The 24,831-nt window shown below is 47.9% G+C and overlaps 2 protein-coding genes across 4 annotated transcripts in view; both read right to left on the bottom strand.

Moving 5' to 3' along the window:
* Window positions 1–3,198, bottom strand: part of CUNH12orf43 (chromosome unknown C12orf43 homolog) — a 6,255-nt gene extending 3,057 nt beyond the window's left edge. Inside the window, exons 1-2 of the mRNA XM_028765429.1 lie at window positions 3,050–3,198; window positions 65–107 (exon numbers count right to left, since the gene is read on the bottom strand). Of these exons, the coding sequence (XP_028621262.1) occupies window positions 65–107; window positions 3,050–3,197 (191 nt within the window). The 5' untranslated portion in view covers window position 3,198. The remainder of the gene's footprint in view (window positions 1–64; window positions 108–3,049) is intronic.
* A 4,773-nt stretch (window positions 3,199–7,971) lies between these two features.
* Window positions 7,972–24,821, bottom strand: LOC114619657 (2'-5'-oligoadenylate synthase-like protein 1). 3 transcript variants are annotated; one of them, XM_028765519.1, is made up of 6 exons: window positions 24,617–24,821; window positions 19,257–19,539; window positions 17,576–17,739; window positions 13,116–13,357; window positions 9,768–9,915; window positions 7,972–8,991 (listed from the first exon to the last, which is right to left on the bottom strand). In XM_028765519.1, the coding sequence occupies exons 1-6, from the start codon at window positions 24,812–24,814 to the stop codon at window positions 8,491–8,493; spliced, it is 1,536 nt and encodes a 511-aa protein (XP_028621352.1). In that variant the 5' UTR covers window positions 24,815–24,821; the 3' UTR covers window positions 7,972–8,490. The 3 variants fall into 3 exon arrangements, with proteins under 3 accessions (XP_028621352.1, XP_028621354.1, XP_028621355.1); XM_028765521.1 differs by lacking the exon at window positions 19,257–19,539; XM_028765522.1 differs by lacking the exons at window positions 7,972–8,991; window positions 13,116–13,357 and having other exon boundaries at window positions 9,805–9,915.
* Window positions 24,822–24,831: the final 10 nt, after the last annotated feature.

Here is a 24,831-nt window from a genome sequence, read left to right as displayed (position 1 = left end):
GGGGGGGGGGAGATCAGTGTTTGTTGAATGACTCAGTGAAGCTTCAATGCAGAGAACACAGTACCTGCGGCTTGGCTGGGGGGCCGGCACTTGTTTGTCTGCAGCGCCTGTGGAAAAATGAGAAAAGGCACTTACAGAGTGGACAACGGGGCTGTGGGCTAGGTGACTTGGCACGTGTAACTCAAGGACCTTCCCCCCAGTTTCTATTTGAGAGGTGACCATTATCCCCATTCTGCAAAAGACATAAAGTCAAAGATATGTAAAATAATTTGGCTCTAGTCTCAAAGCTATTTTTTTTTTTTTAATGAGATTGTGTTACATAGCCCAGGCTAGCCTGGAGCTCATGCATGACTAATAGCTCATTTAATGGGAGGTGGGAAGGGTGTACAGGTCATCTGGGTCCACAGGGCCTGTTAATGTTTACCAGGCCAGCCCAGTGTAATCTGACTACGGCTTATGGAGTGACTGCAGGGACTGTGCTGTAGGCTCTGGGAGAGGCGGACACTGCAGATGCTGACAGTGGAGCCCACTGAAGAAAAGGCTGCATGGCTGTTAATAACCAGACGCCCCACCTGAACAACTCAGACAAACGGCGCTATCCTCAGAGACTTACGTCTGAGATGAACACAGATGCTAAATGACTTTAAACACAATTTATAACTGGCTAATGGCAAGTGTATAAAAAAGACAAAAACACCTGGGAGGAAGAGGCAGGCAGATTTCTGAGTTCGAAGCCAGCCTGGTCCACAGAGTGAGTTCCAGGACAGCCAGGGCTACACAGAGAAACCCTGTCTCGAAAAACCAAAATAAATAAATCAATAAATAAAAATTAAAAAAAAAAAAAGACAAAACAAAGGATGCGAGGCGGACAGTGTGGGGGGCTGTTCCTCCAAAGCTGGGAGGGCTTTGTAAGGTGACCGCTGGGCAGACCGACACCTAAGAGACGAAGCTGGGAGTCAAGAGTCTCCAGGTACAGGGAAGCAAGCCTGCGAAGACAGGAACCTGTGGAGCTGACAGCCAGCTAGCTGCTGTTGTGGCCAGGAGAGGAGGAACTTTGTTGGGGCAAGATTACCCAGGCCATCCAGGAGGGTAATGAGAAGGCTTGGGATCGGAGAAAGAAGGGCAGTGGTGGGGTCGAGGCCGCCAGTGACAGAAACTGGCTTAGCATTGCCACACTAGACAGAATGACACTCAAGAGGCCAGGGGCAGACCGGAGATCCGGTTGTATCACCCAAGCCTCTGAGGATGCGACAGGCTAGATGTTGTCCGGGAGACACTGAATGATGGCTCTGAGGTTCTGATGCAGATCAAGGGACAAAGTGGGCTTGTGCCAAGGGAACAGAAAGGACAGCTGACGGCACCCAGCATGATGCAGAGCTTGGTGCCTCAACTCCAGGGTAACTGTTTATGCCGTTACGCATTCAGTGTGTCTACCTGATACACTGTCCTGTCAGTGTGCTCTCAAATGTCCGATGCGCTGGCTGTGGGTGTGTGGGAGACAAACACCTGGCTTCAGAAAGTCATGAGGACTAGCTGCCATTATGACTACAGAGCAATAGCCGATGTCCCCCACTCCCCCCCCCCAAAAAAAAGACCGGATCAAACTCCACACCCAGGGTGACCCATTTAACTCCCCAAGGTTTGTTTCTTTATATCATAAAGTTAAATCAATTACCCTCCAACAATGGCAAGATAGAACCCAGGCACTTGCCACCAGTCTAACAACTTCGTTTTTGGTCCCCAGGACCCACATGGCAGAAAGAGGAGTGACTTCTAAGCTCCACGTGTGTCCTATGAAATGTGTGTGTGTGTGTGTGCACAGACACACAACATAAAAAGTAATAGGAAATCTAAACCAGGTCACGTTTTAAACCAGGCTTGGTAACACGGGCCTTTAATCCCAGCACTCAGAAGGCAAAGGCAGGCAGATCTCTATGAGTTTAAGACCAGTCTGGTTTATATAGTGAGTTCTAGGGCGGTCAGAGCTACATGGAGAGATCCTGTATCAAAAACAAAATAAAATAAAACTCTAAGTTATATACTTTGCTTATATACTTTACTTTAGACCCGTGATGGGTTGGTTACCTTCCCAGAGGGATTTGAGACACCAAGTTCTGCATCATGCTGGGTGCCATCAGCTATCCTTTCTGCTCCCTTGGCACAACCCCACTTTGTCCCTTGTCCCCTTCTTAGACTTGAAAATGTTTATTGTGGTGGTTGTTGTATGTCTAAGTCATAGGACAATTTTGGGGCATTAACCCTCGGGGAGAACCGTGTCACCATGGGTTCCAGGAATCCAGTGAGGCTGCAGGTTTGTGTAGGAATTGCTGAGCCAACTCACTGATCTGGAAATAGAACTAGACATCATAGGGGCTTTATGGTAGATACATGATTTCTTTCCAACAGTGTACTGTGAATAAAACACTTGGATGTATCTGTAAACGGCTGTAATGGCCTATAACAATATGGCGATGTCTACTGGGACAAAGCAACAGGTCCTATCATGTGACTGTGGCTTGTTGCTGACATGCCTGAGAGAAAGAGGTGTTATATTTCAATGAGGGGTTAATCAAAGTACAGACGCAGTATTATTTTTTTCCTACTCTAAATTATAGGGGCTGTTGGATTCTCTAACCATGATTAAGAATCCTTACACTGGCAGGTTTCGGATTCATTCCCAGATTGCTACGGAATCTCTCGGTTTGGTATATTCCCTGGTGACCTCAGTCTGAGGGCGGAGAAAGACGGGATTCTGAGACTACTGGAAGGAGGTGCATCTTGGTCATCTCAGACCCGTGATGGGTTGGTTACCTTCCCAGAGGGAGGACATAGGACGTATGGAGGAAAACGCAGTCAGGAGGCATTTAGCTGCTTCCACGAGAATAAAGCAATCACCCTCTGCCCTAGGTGTGAGTGTGATCCCCAACCGATCTCAGAACCTCCCCGAAGAAAGCTCCTCCAAAACGTCAAGACGCCATGGCTCGCATCCCACCACGCATCCGTTTCAGGCCCCAGGGGAGGAGTCCCGGCCCTCGGACAGGCCCCCTACCGGCATCGGGTTTCTCCGCTTCCCGCGGGCGCTGTTCCTGGCCCCAGGCGGGCGTCGCCGCCTCGCGACACCGTGCCAGCTCCTCCGCATCGCTGCTGCCACTGCTGCTGCTCTCCGAATCGCTCATAGCTCCACTGGGTGCCACCATATTGGGATGCCGCAAAGGGTTGTGGAGGAAACAATCGCGTTTGATTTGACCTCCCCGCCCACATGACCCACGTGTCAGAGCATCATGGGAATTGTAGTTCCCAGGCCACCAATGGTGGCGAACGGGCCAGAAAGATGAGCTCCAGAAGGTTCCAGGAGACCACCACTTTCTCCAGTCTTTTTTTTTTTCTTCCTTTCTTTTGTCTTTTCCTCCCCTTTCCTCTCCTCTCCTCCCCTCCTTTCTGATCCCTCTCCACTTTTTCTCTTTTTTTCCTTTTTTTGTTTACACAGGGAACGGTAAAACACTAAAGACAAACAGGATAAGCTCTCTTTTTATTTTTGAAGGAAAAATGAATTCCTTTGCGATTTGATGAAATCTGGAAGGCAACTAACTACCTTTTTTAGTTCAGGTTTCGATCTTAGGAAGATTGTTAAACTGTAGGCTTTGAGGGTCTGACAGACAAACGGAACAAACAAATCAGATGGCAATGACTCTTGGAATAGCCGAGGCCTTAGCAATTAGTTAGAGCATAGTCGCATAGTCCATAAAACACCTGCAGACTAGCACGCGAGAAGGTTTTTAAAACGCAGAATCTGGTTTCTAAACTCCTCCGGTGACTTGTACATAAAGCAAGTCTTAAGGCAGGTCAGATGAACAGTCTGGGAAATCCTGCAATTTTGTGGTCCCCAGCATCTTATATTGTGGGGAACTGAATAGGAGAATCAGGAAACATACGGCATTAGTAAAGGTTTCTGAATGTACAAACAGCAAAACTGATGTCCAAACCCCAGCCTGCGGCGAAGCTGTGTTGTTTCTGGCGCTTGGGTAACTTTTACTGCGGCATTGAACACACGATGAGCATGTGTAGCAGGATAGTTTCCTGCTGCCGCTACATTGTATGCGTTAGAGCTGATGTGGGAGGAGCGAAGAGGAGAAGATGGCTGAGGATGTGCGCGTGTCTCTAGCAGTCTAAGGTAGTTGTAATATCTAGGTTAGGTATTGGGTAACAACGCTAATTGTATGGGCATCTTGTTAATCGAACATTTCCAAATGTATTAAGCCTTTGGATCATAATAAAGCTTTAGAGTCTCATTTCTACCGGGTACCGCGTCGACGGCTGGATATTAGCTGGGGTTCAGCCAAGCTTTGTGGAGACAGCATGGGAGATTGGTAAAGCCATCTCCCACGCTGGCGTCTCATGAGTGCCAGGGCAGGTGCTTCTGGCTGGCCTGAGCCTAGGTAAGAGCAGAGCAGCGGTGAGAGCATGCCGCTGCTCTTGGCCTCAGGCCTTGTCTAGTCACAACAAGCCAGATTGGGCCATGTGGTTTAAAATATTACCCTCAACAGGCATGCTCTACCTGTTCACACATCTTCACACCACATAACGCCAGTGAACACTGAAACCGGGCTCAGCTTTGAACCGGATGCATGGCAAAGGCAGTGTTCCTAGCATACACACAAAATTTTCTGCTTTTAGGAAACACGACCGTTAAGTTGCAGAAAATAAGGATTTTTTTATGTTATTAAAGGAACACAAATCAGATTAATATGTCTTTTGATTGTTTTCTATTAGATCATCCAAGTGTAAAAGATGCCGTTTGAGTTGTTTGAGTTTCGTTACAAAAGTGATTGACTTTCGGCCTGTGTTTAAGACAATGTTTCCAACAACTTCTGAAAGCAGACACACCCAGGGTTTATTTCCAACTCTGAAGTGGCCCGACCCGTGTGTCTGCTGTTTTGTACAATATTGGTGACAAGAAGCACTGTCAGCATTGCTGACTATAGAACCAACATATTGACCCACTCTGAAAACATCGAAAGAGTTCTGTCTCCCCCGGTATCAAATATTTAGGCAAGATTTATGCAAAAGTAAGCAAATACCCCTATCTCGTTAACATGTAAAATTGCTTCTGTCTTTTTTCATGTGTGCTCACGTATGCATGCTTATGTGTACAGAGATGAATGTGCACAAGGGTGAGCATGTGTGAGCAGGTTTGTGGGTTCAGGAAATGGACCTCAGATTCTTGCAAAGATCCTTGCAATAAACATTTTATTGAAGGAGTGATAATCCCTGCCCCTACCCTTTTGTTTCAAAACAGACTTTCTCTGTGAGGCTCTGGCTGTCCTGGAACTTGCTCTGTAGACCAGGCTGACCTCAAACTCAGAGATCTGCCTACTTAAAGGCAAGAGCCACCACACCCGGTTCCCCCATGTTCTTCTGAGACCAGTGCACATATCCCTGGCCAGCCTGGAACTTGCTATGTAGACAATCTGGCTTTGAACTTATGTTGCCTGACTTGTTTCTGCTTCCCTCATACCAGGAGTTCAACTGCTTGCTTTAGCCTTTAATGATGGCAGAGCTGGGCTGGTGAGATGGCTCAGTGGTTAAGAGCACTGACTGCTCTTCCAAATGGTCCTGAGTTCAATTCCCAACAATCACATGGTGGCTCACAACCATCTGTAATGGGATCCAATGCCCTCTTCTAGTGTGTCTGAAGACAGCAATGGTGTGCTCATATACATAAAATAAATTAGCAAATCTTTTTAAAAAAATTATGGCAAAGCTATATGCATACCAAATAGCTTTTTTGTTTGTTTCTTTTGTTTTGCGAGACAGGGTTTCTCTGTATAGCCCTGGCTGTCCTGGAACTATCCCTGTAGACCAGGCTGGCCTCCAACTCAAAGATTTGTCTGCCTCTGCCTCTTGAGTGCTGGGATTAAAGGCATGTGCCACCACCACCCGGCTACCAAATAGCTTTTAAAAAATTGTATTACATTTATTTATTTGTGTGTGGAAGAGAAAGTGCAAGTGTGGAGGTCAGAAGACAGCTTGAGAGGGTCAGATCTGCACTTTTACTCTGAGGTTCCTGAGGATCAGTTTACCAGGCTTGGCAGTAAATACCTCCTGAGCCATCTTACTGGCTTTAAATAATTGTTTTAAAATGTTTATGATTTCCTTTAAGTGTCTGATATGCTTGCTTATTTTACATATGTATGTGCTTGCTTTCGATGAAAACATCTCTTGAGAGAAAGCAGTCAGGTGTGGAAAAAGTTTTAAGAGGGACCAGAGAGATGGCTCAGCAGTTAAGAGCACTCACTGCTATTGTAGAAATAGAACCCGGGTTCTGTTCCTAGAACTCACATGGTGGCTCACAACCATCTGTAACTCCTATTCTAGGGAATCTAATAGTGACCTCTGAGAGCACCAGGCACGTGTGTACACATACATACAAGCAGGCAAAGCACTCAAACATATCCAGTAAAATAAATAAGTTTTTAAACAATTTTATTTGGTTGATTTTTCAAGACAAGGTTTCTCTGTATAGCCCTGGCTGTCCTGGAACTATCCCTGTAGACCAGGCTGGCCTCCAACTCAAAGATTTGTCTGCCTCTGCCTCTTGAGTGCTGGGATTAAAAGGCTTATGCTGCCTCTGCCCAGCTAGTAAGATTTAAAAAAAAAAAAAAAGACTGCTATGACAGAATGTTTGAATCTTCTGCAAATCCCTTTGCTGAATTCCTACCTCCCACGCCTGTGGCATTAAGAGATGGAACCTTTGGAGATGATTGACAGGAACAGAGCCTTTATCCCTGCCGTCAGTATGCTCGAAGATCTGCCTTTCCTTCTACCACATGAGGATCAAGTGAGAATCTGCCATCAAACCAGCAAGATGCCCTCACCAGTGCCAATGGTCTACAACTTCTCAGTGAGAAACAAATGCTCGTTATTCATAAGTCATTGAATTTGTGGTGTTTTACTATGTAAGGATGAATGGACCAAGGTGGTGACTTATTCATCTGATCAATTTAAGATAGGGTCTCAGGTAGCTCGGATGGCCTCCAACCTGCTATGCAGCCAAAGATGACTGAACTCCCAATGTTTCTGCCTCTGTGCTGGGATTCCAGGCAAGAGCCACCACACCTGGAAGTGCTGGGGATTGAACTGGGGGCTTCCTAGGAGCCGGGCTGAGTTCTGCCTGATCTGCCTCAGCCCTCTTCACTCCCATTTTAAAACACCTACAATGGGGGCTGTATTATGAAATATATAAAGATCTGGATTGAACTAGACTGTTCACCCTCTGGAAAAGGGATACTTTTCAGTCCCTGGATGCAAAAGAGTTGGGAGATATATAGAACAGTATTGCTAAATTGCCTAGCGGTTTTTGAAAACCAGCTATAAAGCAGACTTGAAGCTATGGTAAGTCGACCAGAAAACAGGTCAAAAGGAAGATTTGACATAAACCCAATCACAGTATCCTTTGGCAATAAGAATCTGGTTTGTTGTTGTTTTGTCTCCAGACAATTATTTACTGTTTGTGTGTAGCTTTTTAGGAGTTATGAACAGAAAACTTTGTATGTAGCCTTGGCTGGTCTAGAACTCACTGTGTAGACCAGGCTGGCCTCCAACTCACAGAGATCTACCTGCCTCTGTTTCTCAAGTGCTGAGATTAAAGGTGTGATACCATGCCCAGAAAGACCTTTTATTTGTTTGGTTTGGTTTGGTTTTTTGAGACAGGGTTTCTCTGTGTAGCCCAGGCTGTCCTGGAACTCACTCTGTAGACCAGGCTGGCTTTGAACTCAGAAATCCGCCTGCCTCTGCCTCCCAAGTGCTGGGATTAAAGGCGTGCACCACCATCAGCCCAGAAAGAACTTTTAAATACTGTCTCATCTTCAATCTCCCTCTCCCAGACTTTGTCTCCTTTTGACTCAGTTTCCCTGCGCCCATCAACCCCCAGAGTTGAGAGTCATCTGTAGCGGAGAATAAAGATCACTCATCTTGGAAGAAACAAAGGTTGTTTATTCTCCATTTGAAAGGAACTTGATACCCTACCTTGCCTTGAATAGTTGGAGGCAGGCAGAAGTGGTTGGGACACAGATCCCCCCTGAAGGAGGTTGCTGGTGTGGAAAATTTGGAGGTGGGACAACCTGAGACAGGATCCGTGTGATTGGTTAGGAAGATTGTTTGGCTTCTTCTGAACAAGCGAGAATAGTTTGCAGCCGTTCACTGACCCAGTCTTGACAGCGTAGTCATGAGGATGGCAGAGATCCTGGTATGACTTCTCAGGTGACTGCAGAATTCCATTGTCTGGCTAGTGTCCGGCTGTACACGATTTCTCACGTCCCTTCTGGCTCCTTGCTGGCAGAGTTACTTGTGCCAGGCAGTGGTGACGCACTCTGGCCAAGGACCGGAAGGAGGGGAAGACTCAGACCATCCCGACAGAGGACTGGAAGGAGCGGCGACTAGGCTGAATCTAGAAGGAGATAGCAATAAAGGCAGAGCCATTGACAGAGGAAGCTAGCTGGGTGCAAATGGAGCTGTCACCTCCCTCTTCTTGGACAGGATGATCGTGACACTGTCTTGGATGCCATAGGATTTAAAGTCAAACCAGTCTTCCAGGACGTGGCCCTGGAACTCCAGCTGCTGCTCCTGGCTCCGAAGGCCCTGCCTGTCTTCGATCTGCTGCTTCAGGCTCAGGACGAAGTCAAGTGGGTGGATCGCATAGGCATGACTCCCACCATCTGGGTTTTTCACGAAGACCTGGATTTCGGGGGAGATGGTGTCCAGCAGGCAGATGTCAGTGTCGGAGAAGATTCCGTAATAGGCAAGCGAGCACTGGCTTCTGATGAGCTGCCGTTGGCCTCCGGGCTCCTGAAAGGATAGACGCTGCAGGCCGGAGTAGCCCCTCCTCAGTCGGATTTTCTCTTTCAGTCTCTTTATGGGTTCGTAAGGGTTCACCCAGAGGATTAAATCGGAGTGACCCCACTGCTGCACGGTCACCTGGATATCGGGCGCTCTCTGCAAGAGAGGGAGGCGGGGTTAGGTTCACATTTCTGTCCGGTGACCCACAAACTCCTTTCCCAGATTCATCTTTGTAATAACAAAAACCAGCTTCCTCCCCCTTCCCCCACCCCCGTCCCTCCACGCACCCACACCACCGCCAGTCACTTTATAGGCACCTCCCATGAATACATTTTCAGCCCCATGAGGTTGGCTCTCCTCCCATTTGGTAGAAACAAGCGATGGTACCCGCCACACTGAGTGTTCACTACGTGCCAAAAGGGATGTAGGACGCAGCACAGTTTTGAAGGACTCTAAAGCTAGGGTTGTAAAGTTTTAAAGAAAAATCGCCGGGCGGTGGTGGCGCACGCCTTTAATCCCAGCACTTGGGAGGCAGAGGCAGGCGGATTTCTGAGTTCCAGGCCAGCCTGGTCTACAGAGTGAGTTCCAGGACAGCCAGGGCTACACAGAGAAACCCTGTCTCGAAAAAAACAAAACAAACAAACAACAACAAAAAAAATCCTCCAGCCCAGCATAAGAGTCATTTCCGGTGAACAGAACAGGGGAATTATGAATTTGAGAGTATCCTGGGCCACACAGAGAGGCCTTGCTGAGTCATAGGCTGGGTGTTCACAAACAAACAAACCCCAAGATATACTTTGCTCCCTATCTCTTGACTTTATTTGACTAGAAAGTGGTGTCCAGACTTCTTATCTCCGAAAAGCTGTTCTCCACCGGGTGAGCCAACACTTTGCCAGTGTAGTGTTCGGTGTCAGGCTGGAAGGAACCATTACCTTCACAGTCCAGCTGGGGACTGGGGTGTCCCTGTTGTCATAGCAACAGTCCTGTTTCAGACACTGGTTGGCCCGCTGAGCGACTATATCCCATCTGTAGCCTTCTGCCACATTGTGGGTGGGGTCTGCCGGATCCAGGATGATGGGCCTGTAACACAGAGAGATGATGCTTCCGGGTCGGAAGCCATAGGCTAGGGAGATGCTTCCCAGCCTCCATTCTTTCCAGCGACTGAGCTGTCCATCAAGGAGGGCCTTGACTGGATATCCCTGGAGATCGAGGGCGTGCGTGGGGATGATGAGATTTCTCATCTCCTTGAGGAACCCGCTCGGGAAGTGCAGAGAATCGGAGGGGTGGGTCGGAGGACACTGTACGCTGGGTCCTGGAACAGTAATGGATGTTCGCTTGGCGGGGGAGGCATCGCAAGGCATGGCAGCCTGCAAATGTCTGAGGGCAAATTCGCTGAGTGGCCTTCTACCAATCAGTGACACCACCAACATCCACGGACTGCTTTCTGGGTAGGAACCCAACCCAGAGCCTGCATCAATCCTCCCAGCAATAGTTCTATACGGGATTATTATGGTTATACCTGTTGTAGAGGTGAAGGAACAGAGGCATAGACTTTAAGTTCTCGTTCTCTCTCTGCCTCTCTCCCTCTCTCCCTCTCTCCCTCTCTCCCTCTCTCCCTCCAGGGTTTCTCTGTATAGCCCTGGCTGTCCTGGAACTCACTCTGTAGACCAGGCTGTCCTGGAACTCAGAAATCCGCCTGCCTCTGCCTCCCGAGTGCTGGGATTAAAGGCGTGTGAAGGATTAAATGAAAACCTCTCAGCTGACCTCAAATTCTCACAGTTGGTAGAGAAGGTTCTCAGCTGTTCTAATTTTACTGTCTCAACAGGGCAGAGAGCTCTGGCTGCCTCTAACAGTCTCTCTAGCATGCCAACACTGAATGACTGACTCTTCATTACTGGCTCATGTGGACTCTGCTTGGGCCCCTTAGGAGACTGCCTGAAGTGAACCCCGCATCCCGTAAGTAACTGTGCGTTCCTTAAGTTTGGGGCTTTGTCTCTGTGATAGAGCAGGAAAGCAGGCTACTGGGGTGAACTGGACACCTTGAGCTCTATGTGCCAATCCCCCCAGCTATCTGATGAGGGTGTTCAGGGAGCAGCCGGTGCTGTCCCCGGGGGTGGGGCTCATTCTTTTCAGCTGATCCAGCAGGCACTCCACTGTGCGGATGATGGTGACCCCTAACTAGCTGGGGAGAAATGGGGAGCAGAGCAGGCTGGGAAAGAGGAGCAGGGCAGGCTGGGAAAGAGGAGCAGAGGAAGGGGGACAGGAACAAGAGGGAAGCTGAGATTCTAGGTCTGCCTAAGATCCAGAAGTGACTTTCTAAGAATAAGTCCTTCATCAGAGCAGAAGGAGTCTCAGTTGAGGAAATGCCTCCATGAGATCCAGCTGTAAAGCATCTTCTCAATTAGTGATGGGGAGGGCCCCACCCATTGTGGGTGGAGCCAACCCACTATGGGTGGAGTCATCCCTGGGCTGGTGGTCTTGGGGTCTATAAGAAAGCAAGCTGAGCAAGCCATGGGGAGCAAGCCAGTAAGCAGCACCCTCCATGGCCTATGCATCAGCTCCTGCCTCCAGGTTCCTGCCCTGTTTGACTTCCTGTCCTGACTTCCTTCATTGATGAACAGAGATGTGGAAGTATAAGCTGAATTAACCCTTTCCTCCCCAAGTTCCTTTTTGGTCATGGTATTTTGTCAAAGCAATAGAAACCCTAACTAAGACAACATGAAAAATTTTTTGACCCTCAACCATCTACATTGTAGGTACCAGTTTACTCTGGGTTTGGTAATTTAAAAATTACATCTAATATGGGCCGGAGAGATGGCTCAGTGGTTAAGAGCACTGACTGCTCTTCCAGAGGTCTTGAGTTCAATTCCCAGCAACCACGTGGTGGCTCACAACCATCTGTAATGGGATCCGACGCCCTCTTCTGGTGTGTCTGAAGACAGCAGCAGTGTATTCATATACATAAAATAAAAATCGCCGGGCGGTGGTGGCGCACGCCTTTAATCCCAGCACTTGGGAGGCAGAGCCAGGCGGATTTCTGAGTTCGAGAGTTTGAGGATAGTCTGGTCTACAGAGTGAGTTCCAGGACAGCCAGGGCTACACAGAGAAACCCTGTCTCGAAAATAAATAAATAAATAAATAAATAAATAAATAAATAAATAAAAATAAATCTAAAAAAATTACATCTAATGTGTATGCGCACACGGGTATGTGTGCGAGTGCATGTGCGCGTGCACACACATGCAGCGCGAGTATACATGCACAGGAAAGCCAAGAGTTGAGGTGTCTTCAATGATTTTTCTACCTTATATTTGGAGACAGGGTCTCCCACTGAACTTGGTGCTTGAAGATCTGGCCACACTGGTTGGCCAGCAAGCTCCAGGGACCTCCCTCTTTCCGCTTCCCCGAGCTGGGATTACAGGTGAGCAGCCCACCCGGTGGTTTTTAGACGTGCGCAGGGCACTGGAAAGCTAACTGCAGGGTAAGCAGTTTCCTGATGAAGCACTCTCCCATCTCTTTGGTTCTTTGCCTTTCACTATGTTTTCCCGGCTGTGTGCTTCTCCAGCTTCTGCATTCTCCTGCACCGGCGTTGTGGGCACACCCCAACTGTACCTTGCGTGACAGTGACGACAGGCTACTACCTGTCTACCCCTGTACCTATGCTGGGATCAGACCTAGTCCGTGCGTATGCTCGGCAGGTGCTCTGGACTCAGCCTTTGTGCTTTCTTGTGGCTTTTTAGGAAAAGCACCGAAACAGCTTAGAGAAACATAGGGTGGAAGCCTAGCTTTGAGGAACAAGAAACAGACTCATGTCCCCTACGACCCTCCGGAAATCTGATGTCTGTCGAATCAAGATCTCAATGTCAATGTCTGAGGTAGTCTTGGTGCACATTTAATAAAGTAGTAAGATTCCACATTTCCCCTAGTCTCTCTCTCTTTCTCTCTCTCTTTCTGTCTCTCTGTCTGTCTCTCTCCCTCTCTCTCCCCTCTGTCTGTCTCTCTCTGTTTCTCTATCTCTTTCTCTGTCTCTCTGTCTCCCTGTCTGTCTCTCTGTGTCTCTCTCTTTCTCTGTGTGTGTCTCTCTGTCTCTGTCTGTCTCTATCTCTCTCTGTGTGTCTCTGTCTCTGTTTCTCTGTCTCTCTCTGTCTCCGTTTCTCTCTTTGTATCTCTCTGCCTCTCTCTGTGTCTGCCTCTGTGTGTTTCTGTCTCCCTCTGTGTCTCTGTGTCTCTGTGTGTCTCTGTCTCTCTCTGAGACTCGGTGGGGAGCACGGACCCAGTACCTTTCTCCTTTGAGCTGTCCCCTGACAAAGGCCTTGATGACTGGGTGCTGCAGCGTGTAGTACTTGGTCCAGTAGATGCAGATCAGCTCATGATCTTGAATCAACTCCATCACCGTGGCTAGGCCTTCATCCAGCCTGAAGTTTGCATCCTCCTGGGTGCCTGCTTCCCATGCGTAGACAGTTAGCAGCTCCAGGGCATAGAGCGGGGGCAGGTTGGCCCGGGGACACTTGTCTCTCACATACTGAAGAGAGTGAGAAAAAGATAGAGAGGGATGCCATGATCAAGTGTGAAGATGACACCCAGGTCCAGGGGCAGAAAATTAAAGTCTAACCTACAAGCTGTGTGACCTTGGCAAAGATACTTTCCTTTCCTGGGCCTTGGTTTCCCCAAGGAAATTTTAGGATTAAGTGTCTACCTTAGCCCAGAAGACATCAAATTGTGTCTGAATTCAAATTTAGGGGAATGTAATTTATTTTTTGAATCCTCTACTCCCTCCCTCCTCCTCCTTCTCTTCCTTCTCTCTCTCCTTCTCCCTCTCTCCCCCCCCCTCATGTCATGCCATGATGTGGTGCAGATGTGGAGGTCAGAGTTCATAGGTTAATGCTTCCCTTCATAAGGTTAGTTCCTGGGATCAGATTAAACTGTGTGGCAAGCACCTTTGAGTCACTGAGACCTCTCACCAGATAGATTTAATTACTCTTTTGTATGTGCGTATAAGTATGTAACACTATGTATGCATGGGGGTGGAGATATATCCTCAGTCGCTGTCACATTTTGAGACTGGCTCTCTCTCTCTCTCTCTCTCTCTCTCTCTCTCTCAAAAAGATTTTATTTATTTATTTATTTATTTTATGTATATGAGTATACAATGTAGCTGTCTTCAGACACACCGGAAGAGGGCATCAGATCCCATTACAGATGGTTGTGAGCCACCATGCGGTTGTTGGGAATTGAACTCAGGACCTCTGGAAGAACAGCCAGTGCTCCTAACCACTGACTGTATCATCTTGCCAGCCTGAGACTGGCTCTATTACTGAACTGGATTTCTCTCACTGGCTAGACCAAGCTGGCCAGCAAGCCCCAGTGGTCCTCCTGTCTCAGCCTCCCCTGTGCTGTGTGACAGCAGGTATGGCACTGTGCTCAGCTTTTTACCTGGGTGCTGGGGACCTGGGCTCAGGTTGTTACATTTGTGTCTCAAGCATGTTACTAACTGAGCCACTTGCCCAGCCTCGCTGTTTATTTTTGACCTATATTTAAAAATCTCAAACCACTGTTTCTAGCTTGTGCTGGGCAGTTTTATGTCAACTTGACACGAGCTAAAGTCATTTGAGAGGAGGAAACCTCCTTAGAAAATTAAGAAAATACCTCAGGAGCCATAATGGGACAAGCTAGTAACTAGCAGGTGATCATCCTGAAATGGCTTGCCTTGGATTATTATATACTCTGCGACAAGTGAGTCCTTATTGAGCAAGGCTGTGAGGAACTTATTTTAAGAAAAGATTTCTGCTATTAATATGCTTTTCCTATTATTATTAAACATATGTAACAATCACTAAGCAATAGCACACCCCTTTGGAGCAGATCTCTGCAGATCCACGAAGATGTGCTGTCTTGTGGTGTTGCTATATAGACAAATAGATGACTTCTTAAGTCTTTTTTTGTTTTTGTTTTTCGAGACAGGGTTTCTCTGTGTAGCCCTGGCTATCCTGGAACTCACTCTGTAGACCAGGCTGGCCTCGAACTCAGAAATCCGCCTGCCTCTGCCTCCCAAGTGCTGAGATTAAAGGCATGCACTACCACCGCCCGGCTGACTTCTTAAGTCATAATGATGATCCTATAAGAATTCCTTAAATTTTATCAGTGATTATTAAGCTCTTTTATAGTGGGACTGCTATTAAGTCCTTTTCTGATAGTCAAAACTGCAGTGAGAACTCTGCCAGTCTCCCAAGTGTCACCGGTTAATTGCTCTTAGTAACCAGACTTTCTCCTACTCAGAGCACATTCCAAGAGGTTGTAAAACAATTAACCAAAGGTCACTAAAAGGGAACTAACAATTTATTATAGGTGCTAGGACAGAAGAGAAAATACTGCCTGGGTTTATCTACACAAAACTTCACTAATTTATTAGTTGTAATTTTAAACCTTCAGTGACCCTGTGGAGCTAGACAGGGGATGGATGTTTAGCCAGATAATTACTCCTAATGGATATGCATGTGAACATTCTCTGTTGTAAACTTCTGTTTCAATTTATGATTTGATTTTTGGTGTGAACTTGTGATGAACTTTGTAACATGTGATCACGTACTCTGAAAGATGCATAAGTACTGAAGACAAAGACAGAGAGAGGGTCGTTCGTCCCTTCCTTTCCTTTTCCCCTGCCTAGAATTTTTTCCCTTAGAATTTTTCCCCTTATTAGATTTTTTTTTCCTTTTCCCCACTTAGGACCTTTCCGCTTTTCCCCTTAGATAACTTTCATAGGAAACTTTTTACACTTAGTAATAAACTCTATAATCACTTCTCTAAGTGTCTTTTCTTCCTGCGACCTCAGACTAGCAGGCATAAGTTAGAGCCCAGCAGTTCCTGCTGAGATAGAACAAAGGCCACATTGCCTAATCCTCTGCTGTTTGGCTACAGGTGTTAATCCCCTAAACCTGCAATCTTTTACCCACAGAAGAAGTTTTTAGGACTTTTTAAAGTTATCATCAGCATTTCAGTACAGGTCAGAGAACCAGAAAGCCCTGAGACCTTCAGACTTTAAAGCCATCACCAGAGTCCTACTCTGTGCCCCTGCCACTACCCTCTCAGGGCACTCCGTAGGGTCAGACTGTAGGGAATCTTCTTAGGGCCCCGCCCATTGTGGGTGGGGCCAACCCACCATGGATGGAGCCATCCCTGGGCTGGTGGTCCTGGGTTCTATAAGAAAGGAGGCTGAGCAAGCCATGGGGAGCAAGCCAGTAAGCAGCACCCCTCCATGGACTCTGCGTCAGCTCCTGCCTCCAGGTTCCTATCTTGCTTGACTTCCTGTCCTGACTTCTTTCAGTGATGGACTAGGATGTGGAAGTGTAAGCCGAATTAACCCTTTCCTCCCTAACTTGCTTTTGGTCATGGTGTTTCATTATGGCAATTTTAACCCAATCAAGACGTAGCTCTTTTTAATTTTTTTCAAGGCCAGGCCTGATTATGAAGCCCAGGCTCAAGTGTGTGTAGTGGAGGGGGTGGGGACGAACGGAGCTTACAGATGAGTATTCCACCCGACAGCTAATATCTATAAAAGAGTAGATTGATTATAATATAATCCGTGCTCGGGGGATCTCTATTTCCTCACTCCGGTATTAGCGAATTTATGAAGTGTAACTGGCGATGAATATTCACAGGCAAATGTGGACAGCGTCATCCAAGGGGAGTGAGGTAGAATTCTTTTTTAAAAAAAATTTTGTATTTTATTTTATTTTTGTTTTTTTTCGAGACAGGGTTTCTCTGTACAGCCCTGGCTGTCCTGGAACTCACTCTGTAGACCAGGCTGGCCTTGAACTCAGAAATCTGCCTGCCTCTGCCTCCCAAGTGCTGGGATTAAAGGCGTGTGCCACCACCGCCCGGCTGTAGAATTCTACCAGACTCCTTACATTTTTTTTAACTTTATTTTTAGTCATGTATGTGTATGTACGCATGTATGTGTATGAGCATGAGTGTACGGATGCTCACGGAAGCCAGAGGCACTGGATCCTCTGGAGCTGGAAGTTATAGGCAGTTTCAAGCTGCCTGCTGTGGGTTCTGGGAACGGAACTCGGGTCCCCTGCTAGCGTAGTACTTGTTCTTAACTGCTGAATCGTCTTTAGGTCTGCTTTACTTGTCTTTGAGGGGAGTCTCACTGTGTAGCCTAGGTTAGCCAGGAGCTCACTGTGTAGTCCGGCTGATCTCCTTCAGTCTCCCAAGTGCTGGGGTTACAGTGCGTTCCATCGCAGCTTACCTGTCTCTTAGTGTATCTGCTTATTTTACAAGGAGACTATCCTCTCACCATGAGAGCGAGCATGCATGCGTGCGTGCGTGCGTGCGTGGCGCGTGCATGCGTGGTGCGTGCAGTAGGGCTATTTCTGATGCGCCCCTTTTTCAGTTTAAATAACTCTAAACACCCATTGCATTGAAATATGCTGGGTTCTCTAAAGATGCCACATGTGACGCTTGAAAAGTAATCACCACCAAGGACCAGTTCCTTCAGTCAGGATCTGGACTCAGAAGCCGTCACCACTGACAGGCAGAGTCATATGAATGGATTTTAAGGAATCCGCCTTCTCCTTAGTCTTGAACTCATTGGGCTTAACATTCACAAACCACAGGAGTGGACATCAGCTCGGGGAGACGGTAGTTGCGGGTTGCGGATGTCCTAGCATCTGCCCCACCCTTCCCGCAACCCTGTCTCCCACTGATGCCTTTCCCCAAGCTCACCCTGGCAGCCCCTCACCTTCTGGTACCAGTGTTTGACCAACCGCAGGAGGCTCTTCAGCTTAGTTGGCCGATGCTTCACAAAGTTTCTCTGCAGCTCGCTGAAGGATGGAGAGAAATTTCCTGGGTACCCATTAGCCTCGATCAGATTCACATAGACCTCGGAGTTGGGATGGGAAGGGCCTGAGGAGAGTGGAAGCGAAAACTGAGTGAAGAGTCTGGAATCCAGCGTGGACTAAGTAGGCGTTTGGGTCTGGTCACTCATTATATTATAGTTTATCTCCAGAGAGACCAGATGTTGGCATTTTGTCTAGGCTCCACCCCATAGTTACCTGGCAACAGCCAGGTGTGCTAGACTCACTATAAGAGGGGCTGCTTGCCCCCACCTCTCTCTCTTGCTCTCCTGCCCTTGCCCTCTTCCCCTCTTCCACCTTTCTCCCCATTTCCCTCCCCCTCCCTCTTCATGTGCTCATGGGATGTCTCAGCACGGGCCAGCAGAGGTACCCCTTTCCCCCACACCACACTGCACCTCCACCAAACATATCTCTGGTTTCTCTTTCTTTTTATAAAACACAACACCTGAGACCATGTATGGTTGTCTTTCTGGTGATTTTTTCCTTTCGTCCTTTCTGTCTCTTTCTTTCTTTCTTTCTTTCTTTCTTTCTTTCTTTCTTTCTTTCTTTCTTTCTTTTTTTCTTTCTTTCTTTCTTTCCTTCTTTCTTTCTTTCCTTCTTTCTCTCATGTGTGTGTTTCAAGACAGGATTTTTCTGTCCTGGAATTCGATCTGTAGACCTGTAGATCAGGCTGGCCTCAAACTCACAGAGATCTTCCTGCCTCTGCCTTCTGAGTGCGGGGATTACTCACCACCCTCCTTTACCCCCATGGAATTTCTGGTGCAATTCTTTAAAAGCTTCACAATTTAAATTTTACTTTGGTGACAGAGTCTCACTGTGTACACCTGGCTGCTTGTTAATTAGACTGGCCTCGTCTCAGACTCTTAGAAATCCACCTGATGCTGATTCCTGAGTGCTGAGATCAAAGGCGTCCTCCAGCACACCCGACCTAGTGAGTCCTACTCAGGAGAACCAGCACTGGGCTTCCCATGTCTCAGGTCCTCCCTGGATGCCCCCAATTCTTTCAGCTTTCCTTAATATCTGTTTTATCAATAGATCTCTTCCTGGATGATCGAATGGTATTTGTCAGTATTCCTAGGGGAGAACTGGGTCTATGCCATGCCATGGAGGACTTTCTTCCTGAGGCTGGACACCATTGCTAGCAACCGTGGGATAATGTTGCACAGCCTGTAATCAGTTGGGGGGTGGCTTACAAAAATCATTATGGTTTGGCTCTCTGAGCTCTGCTCCTGGGAAAGGTCACACAGACCCAGTAAATGCTACCTTGCTTCTGATCTGACTCCTTCCCCTGGTTGGGTCTTGGAGCATTCAAAATACACAGAAAGTCCTTTCCTGAAGCTTATTTGGTAGTTACCGGGGAAACCCCATTTCTGCTAATCACTGGCCACCATTTGTCTCGTGTTCCTAGTGGGCCTCTGAGATAAGTTTCTGTTTCCCAGGTCCACACGGCAGCTCACTCCAGCCCGGGACACAGGGTAGGAAGGAAGAAAGTATGTGGCCACCAGAAGAAAGAGGTCACAGTCTCTGGGGGAGGTCAGACCAGGCATGTACTTCTGTTTCCCTTACCCAGGGCTCTGTAGGCAGGCACGATGGTGACAGTGATGGGCTCCCAGGTCTCCCTGGTCTGGATCGTGAAGATGAGACTACTGGGTACTTCATCAGTCACGCTCAGGTTTCTGAGCCCAAGATCTAGCAGGTTCCGGGAGTAAGACATTCTTTTCTGTATCAGTCTCAGAACAGCTTGGTGGTACTTGGCCTCTTCCTGGAAGCTGTGGAAACAGCTCAGGAACACCACCAGCTCCACGTCTGTGGTACTCCTGAGCACTGTGCCGTTCCCAAAGCAGCCTACCTGTGGAAGACAGGACCCTGTCACCCCAATGCCCTCTGCCATGTGCCCGGCAACCAGGGGCTCCACATACAATGCAGCCCTTGAATCTAGAATCCTCCCACACTGGCTAGCTGAGAAGTGTTGCTTCCACCTCATGATGCAGACACACAGAGAATGAATTTTGCATTCAGCATCTCCAGCAGCTAGACTCTAGAACCCAGGCTTCTTTACGCTCACTCTCTTTTCTGACACACGGCCTACAGCTGACCTAGAACTTGTCATTTAGCTCAGGTTGCCTTTGAACTCACGACCCTCCTGATTTAGCCTCCCTAGCACGGGTTCCAGGAGTGGCCCACCAGGCAGACCTTGCTTCTCCACTGTACTGCACACCTTTGGAGATTCAGTCTTGTCCAACCCAGAGAAATGTCCAATCCAGGGGAATAACAAGTATCCCCAGTATAAACACTCCAAAATGTTCAAAGTCCTCTTTTATGTGCTGACACACTGCTACAAGTGGAAAAAAATCCCATACCTGTCCCCACCTGACTAAAAATAGTGTATAAAATTGCCTTTGGGTATGCGAAAACACATGAATTTCAAGAATAGACCTGGGTCCTATCCTAAGATATCGCATTATGTTAATATAAATAGGTTGAAGACCTGGGGAGGGGAGTGTTTCTAAACCTGAAACACTTCAGGGCCTAAATATCTGCTAAAAGTCTCCCAACCTGTAGAAATACCCACTGCACCATCTGTGAAACAGAGTCCCATCTGTCCATCTGTCCATCCATCCATCCATCCATCCATCCATCCGTCTTTCCTCCCTCCCTCCCTCCCTCCCTGTTTAAATTGTACTGTGGATGGCTCACGGCCCTTCCATCATGGTAGGCAAACACTTTCTCATTCGAGCCATAGGCCTAGCCCTGACCTGAGTCACCGGCTACATGGTCATTAGGAGCCCAAAGTCCATCAAGTGAGAAATCAAAACAGCAATGGGGTTATCGGGAAGATCAGACACAATACTGTATGCCCAGGGCTTGTGTGGGGGCCATGTTCCGGAAATCAGCAAGGCGTGTCCCAGAAGTCAGCAGTGTGTCTCTCTTCCCTTTTTATCTAGTCGATCCCCAGCTGCCTTCTCCACATTTAGTCACATTAGTGTCCCTCCCTCCCTCCTCCCTCCCTCCCTTCTTCCCTCCTTCTCTCTCTCTCTCTCCCCCCCTCTCTGTCTGTCTTTCAGATTTATTTATTTTATATACGTGAGTACACTATCACTGTGAAGAGGGCATCAGATCAGATCCCATCACAAACGGTTGTAAGCCACCATGTGGTTGCTGGGAATTGAACTCAGAACCTCTGGAAGAGCAGTCAGTGCTCTTAACCGCTGAGCCATCACTCTAGACCCCCGATTTCCGTATCTCCTAATGGCAAGAGACTGGACTGTTAAATATTTTTCCATTTTCTTTATTCGCGTCCATGTCCCACATACCCCGCGGCACACATGTGGAGGCCAGGGGACAAGTCATTGAAGTTGGTTCCCTTGTTTTGTCATGTGGGTTCCTGGGATTATACTCAGGGTGGCAGGCTTGGCATTAGGCACCTTTCCGTGCTGAGCCACCTGCTGGCCTCCAAATCGGATGATTTTGAAGAGAGAGTCTAGACTTGCTCTCCTGGCTCTGCCTCCCTGGCATGCAAAGCCCCACACCTCTCTGGCTCACCTCTGGCTCACCCCACATTGGACTACTGAGGTTGGGTCATTCTCTGGGAGGCTACCTTTCTCGGTTAATGAGTCACTGCAGAAATTAAAATACTGCTATCACAGGCTGAGCAGTCCCTGTATCTGGCACCACCAAAGGCCATTTAATGCACATCTCCTTTCTAATCACCATAGAGACTGGCCCTGTGACCGGGCTCCCCAGGGTACAACACTGACTACAGAGGCAGTGGAGCAAAATTCACTTGCAAGGTCTCCCAGCCAGCGAGGGAGTGAGATGGCAGCTCAGCAGACATGGCTGATGGCTCTTCCTCTCCACCCTAAGATGGCCTCCACACACTGTGCTCTGCTCCCAGAGATCAGGTGTCTGTGGTCTTTATTCTCCATTTTAACTCTGATTCCACTAGTAGTCAGACTTGGTGTTCCTATCCTGAGAGAAAGGACTGGAGATTGATTGTGAATGTGGCCAAAGGGCGATCCCTCTGCAGGTCAGGTCATGTCTACACTGCCCTCTCCCTTCCCCTGTGAGGAAAGTACAGCTTAGGACAGACTTCATGATTGTCTTTTCGGATTCAGTCATGTGGACAGCTCAGCTCTCTGGAGCTTCAAGGGTGGAGGAATAAATGAGTGTATGATACATCTGATGTAGGATATATTGAGTGTAGGATACATTTCATTGAGTGCAGGATACATCCAGTGTGGGATACAACCAGTGTGGGATACATCCAGTGTGGGATACATCCAGTGTAGACTACATCTAGTGTAGGATACATCCAGTGTGGGATATATCCAGTGTGGGATACATCCAGGGTGGGATACAGCCAGTGTAGGACACATCCAGTGTGGGACACATCCAGTGTGGGATACATCCAGTGTAGGATACATCCAGTGTAGGATACATCCAGTGTGGGATACATCCAGTGTGGGATATATCCAGTGTTGGATATATCCAGTGTGGGATACATCCAGGGTGGGATACAGCCAGTGTAGGATACATCCAGTGTGGGATACATCCAGTGTGGGATACATCCAGTGTAGGATACATCCAGTGTAGAATGCATCTAGTGTAGGATACATCCAGTATAGGATACACTCTTACTGTTCTTGCTCTGTGTGTGTGGCTATCATTTAGTGGGTTAAGGGGAGGAGAAATGAGGCTTAGCAGTTTGCATCTGTAGCCATCAAAACTTACTCTACTTGGTGAGTATTCTGCCTAGATACTAGCTGTTCTACCCACTTCTTTCTTAGGTATGTCAGGGAGGGAGTGGTCTAGAGGACACCTTTTCCCAAGAGACTCCCAGGGACCAGGAAAAAGCCCCAGGTAAGCATCACAATGAAGCCCTTGTTTCTAAGAATTTACCCTGAGATAACCTTTAGGCTGCATGATCTCAGTGCTGGGCAAGGGGAGATGGTGTTTCGGGTGTTGCAATCACGGAGGAGCAGACCAAGGACTTAAGACCTGAGACGGGGTGGTCACAGTCACGCAGCTGGGGAGAGGAAGAGCCCAGCCTCAAACCCTCTCTATGTGGTGGCAGAACTATGGCTGCCACTTCTAAATCATGTGACCTGAGGTCTTGGAGATGGAATCTGTTGCAAGGAAGGCAGAGGCCCAAGGCTGTTAAATTCATCCCAGAAGAGCAAGTTAAAGCCTCAGACTGAGACTCTAGAGTCCTAATTCTAGTCTGGATGTTGCCATTAATTTGGGGTATGGCTTTAGGGTGTGTCAAACTTTCCATGTGTCAGTCTCCCTAACATTTAAATGAAGAATTGGCTGAGGCTAGTTCTTCTCAAAAGCTGTGTGTGTGCATGTGCACAATCCACACTAGTGCACACCCATGTGCGGAGGTCAGAGGTCAACCTTGGGTATCATTCTTCAGGCTGCCCAGTTTGTCTTTTGACACAGGGTCTTCTACTGTGCCCTGGGGCTTGCAGATTCGGCTAGACTGATAGGCCAAGGAGACTGATAGGCCTACTGGTTCTCTGGCTCCCCAGGGCTGGAGTTATAAATTTGAACATCCATACTCAGCCCTTGTCCCACCCCCTTCCAGGGTCTGTTGAACTCTGTGATCCTTAGCTCAGCTTGGGTGTGGGTGAGGGAGCTGGAAGAAGGATTTAAGGAGAAAAAGAAATCTAGGTGAGAAATTTGGGTCACAGTTCTGAGTAGCCATGTTCAAATCCCAGCTCCACTGCCAACAGTGCAGCTCCGAACAAGCTGGATGGCTGCTCTCAGCCTGCATTTTAAGAGTCTTTCTGTTATCAAAAAATTAAAACATGGAGAAAATAGGAAGGCGATACCACCCAGGCACCCAGCACATCTGAACTTGCCACATCTGTGACCGTCTTTATTTTGTCTGTGCCAAGGCTTGAACCCATAGCCACCCCCCACGCCCTGTACATGCTGGGCTAACGTGCTAGTCTTGAGCCACATCCACAGCTCTCACTTTTACATTTGCATCATCTCAACCACTTTAAAGTGAGTAGCAGACAGCAAGGATCTTTGCTCCCAAACAGTATAGCATGTGAGTATCCCAAAAGAGAGCCTCCCCACCCCAGTAGGTGTGATTTGACTTGACAAACAGCAATTTTCTTACAAAGTGCAGGTCATACTAAATATTTACCACTCATCCTTAAACTAACTCTCTCTCTCTCTCTCTCTCTGACTCTGTTTCTGCCTCTCTGTGTCTGTCTCTGTGTGTGTCTCTCTCTCTGTCTCTCTCTGTCTCTTTGTCTCTGTCTGTCTGTCTGTCTGTCTCTCTCTCTCTGACTCTGTTTCTGCCTCTCTGTGTCTGTCTCTCTGTGTGTGTGTCTCTCTCTCTCTGTCTCTCTCTGCCTCTCTCTCTCTCTCTGTCTCTCTGTCTCTGTCTCTGTCTCTGTCTCTGTCTCTCTCTCTCTCTCTCTGTGTACTTTTCTGAGACATGTAACCTAGGCTGGCTTTGAACCCATGATCCTCTTTCTCTTGCTTCCACGTCCCACATGCTGGGGTTGCAGGCGTGGACCCCCAAGTCAAGCTCCCCAAAACTGTATTTTTACAAATTACATATCAGGATCCAACTAGAGGCCTTGCATTGCCCGCTGTCATTATAGCTCCGACACTGCTGAGCCTTTGTTAGGCTCATCTGTAAAATGGGACAAGAACCATATCTATGTCACAGAGTACACGTTTTTAACGACAGGACAGAACGTGAAGGTTTAAGCTACCCGTCTCCCTAAAGGTGGTCTTTTATTCTCTTCTTCAGGAGTTCAATCTGCTCAAGGCAGTAGGTCGCAGACAGCCAGCTGGGGCGTCTGGAGATGTCAGAAGTGTGAAGTAGGGATCACGAGGCAAGGGGACCCCCTGGCACTGGGGTTTGCCCCGTCCTGGCTGGGAATGGAGAGGTCCAGTCTTACCTTGAGTATCTTGAGCACTCGCATATCCCGGGCCAGTCCACGTTCTCCATGGAAGTTCTCCTGCCTCAGGAACTGTTCCACAGTCTGCACAGTGTCCAGGACCTCTTCTTTCCATTCTCTGGTTGGCTGCAGCCACTGAGCCACAAAGGAGTCCAGCTTGGAGGCCGGGAAACCGTACAGCTCCTGGGCTACTGCCATGTCTGCGTGGACCGCGA

The sequence above is a fragment of the Grammomys surdaster genome, unplaced genomic scaffold (assembly GCF_004785775.1).
Source record: "Grammomys surdaster isolate TR1022 unplaced genomic scaffold, NIH_TR_1.0 164, whole genome shotgun sequence".
Taxonomy (NCBI): Eukaryota; Metazoa; Chordata; class Mammalia; order Rodentia; family Muridae; genus Grammomys; species Grammomys surdaster.
Note: the sequence above shows the minus strand (reverse complement) of the source record. Positions and strands in the feature narration are given on the sequence as shown.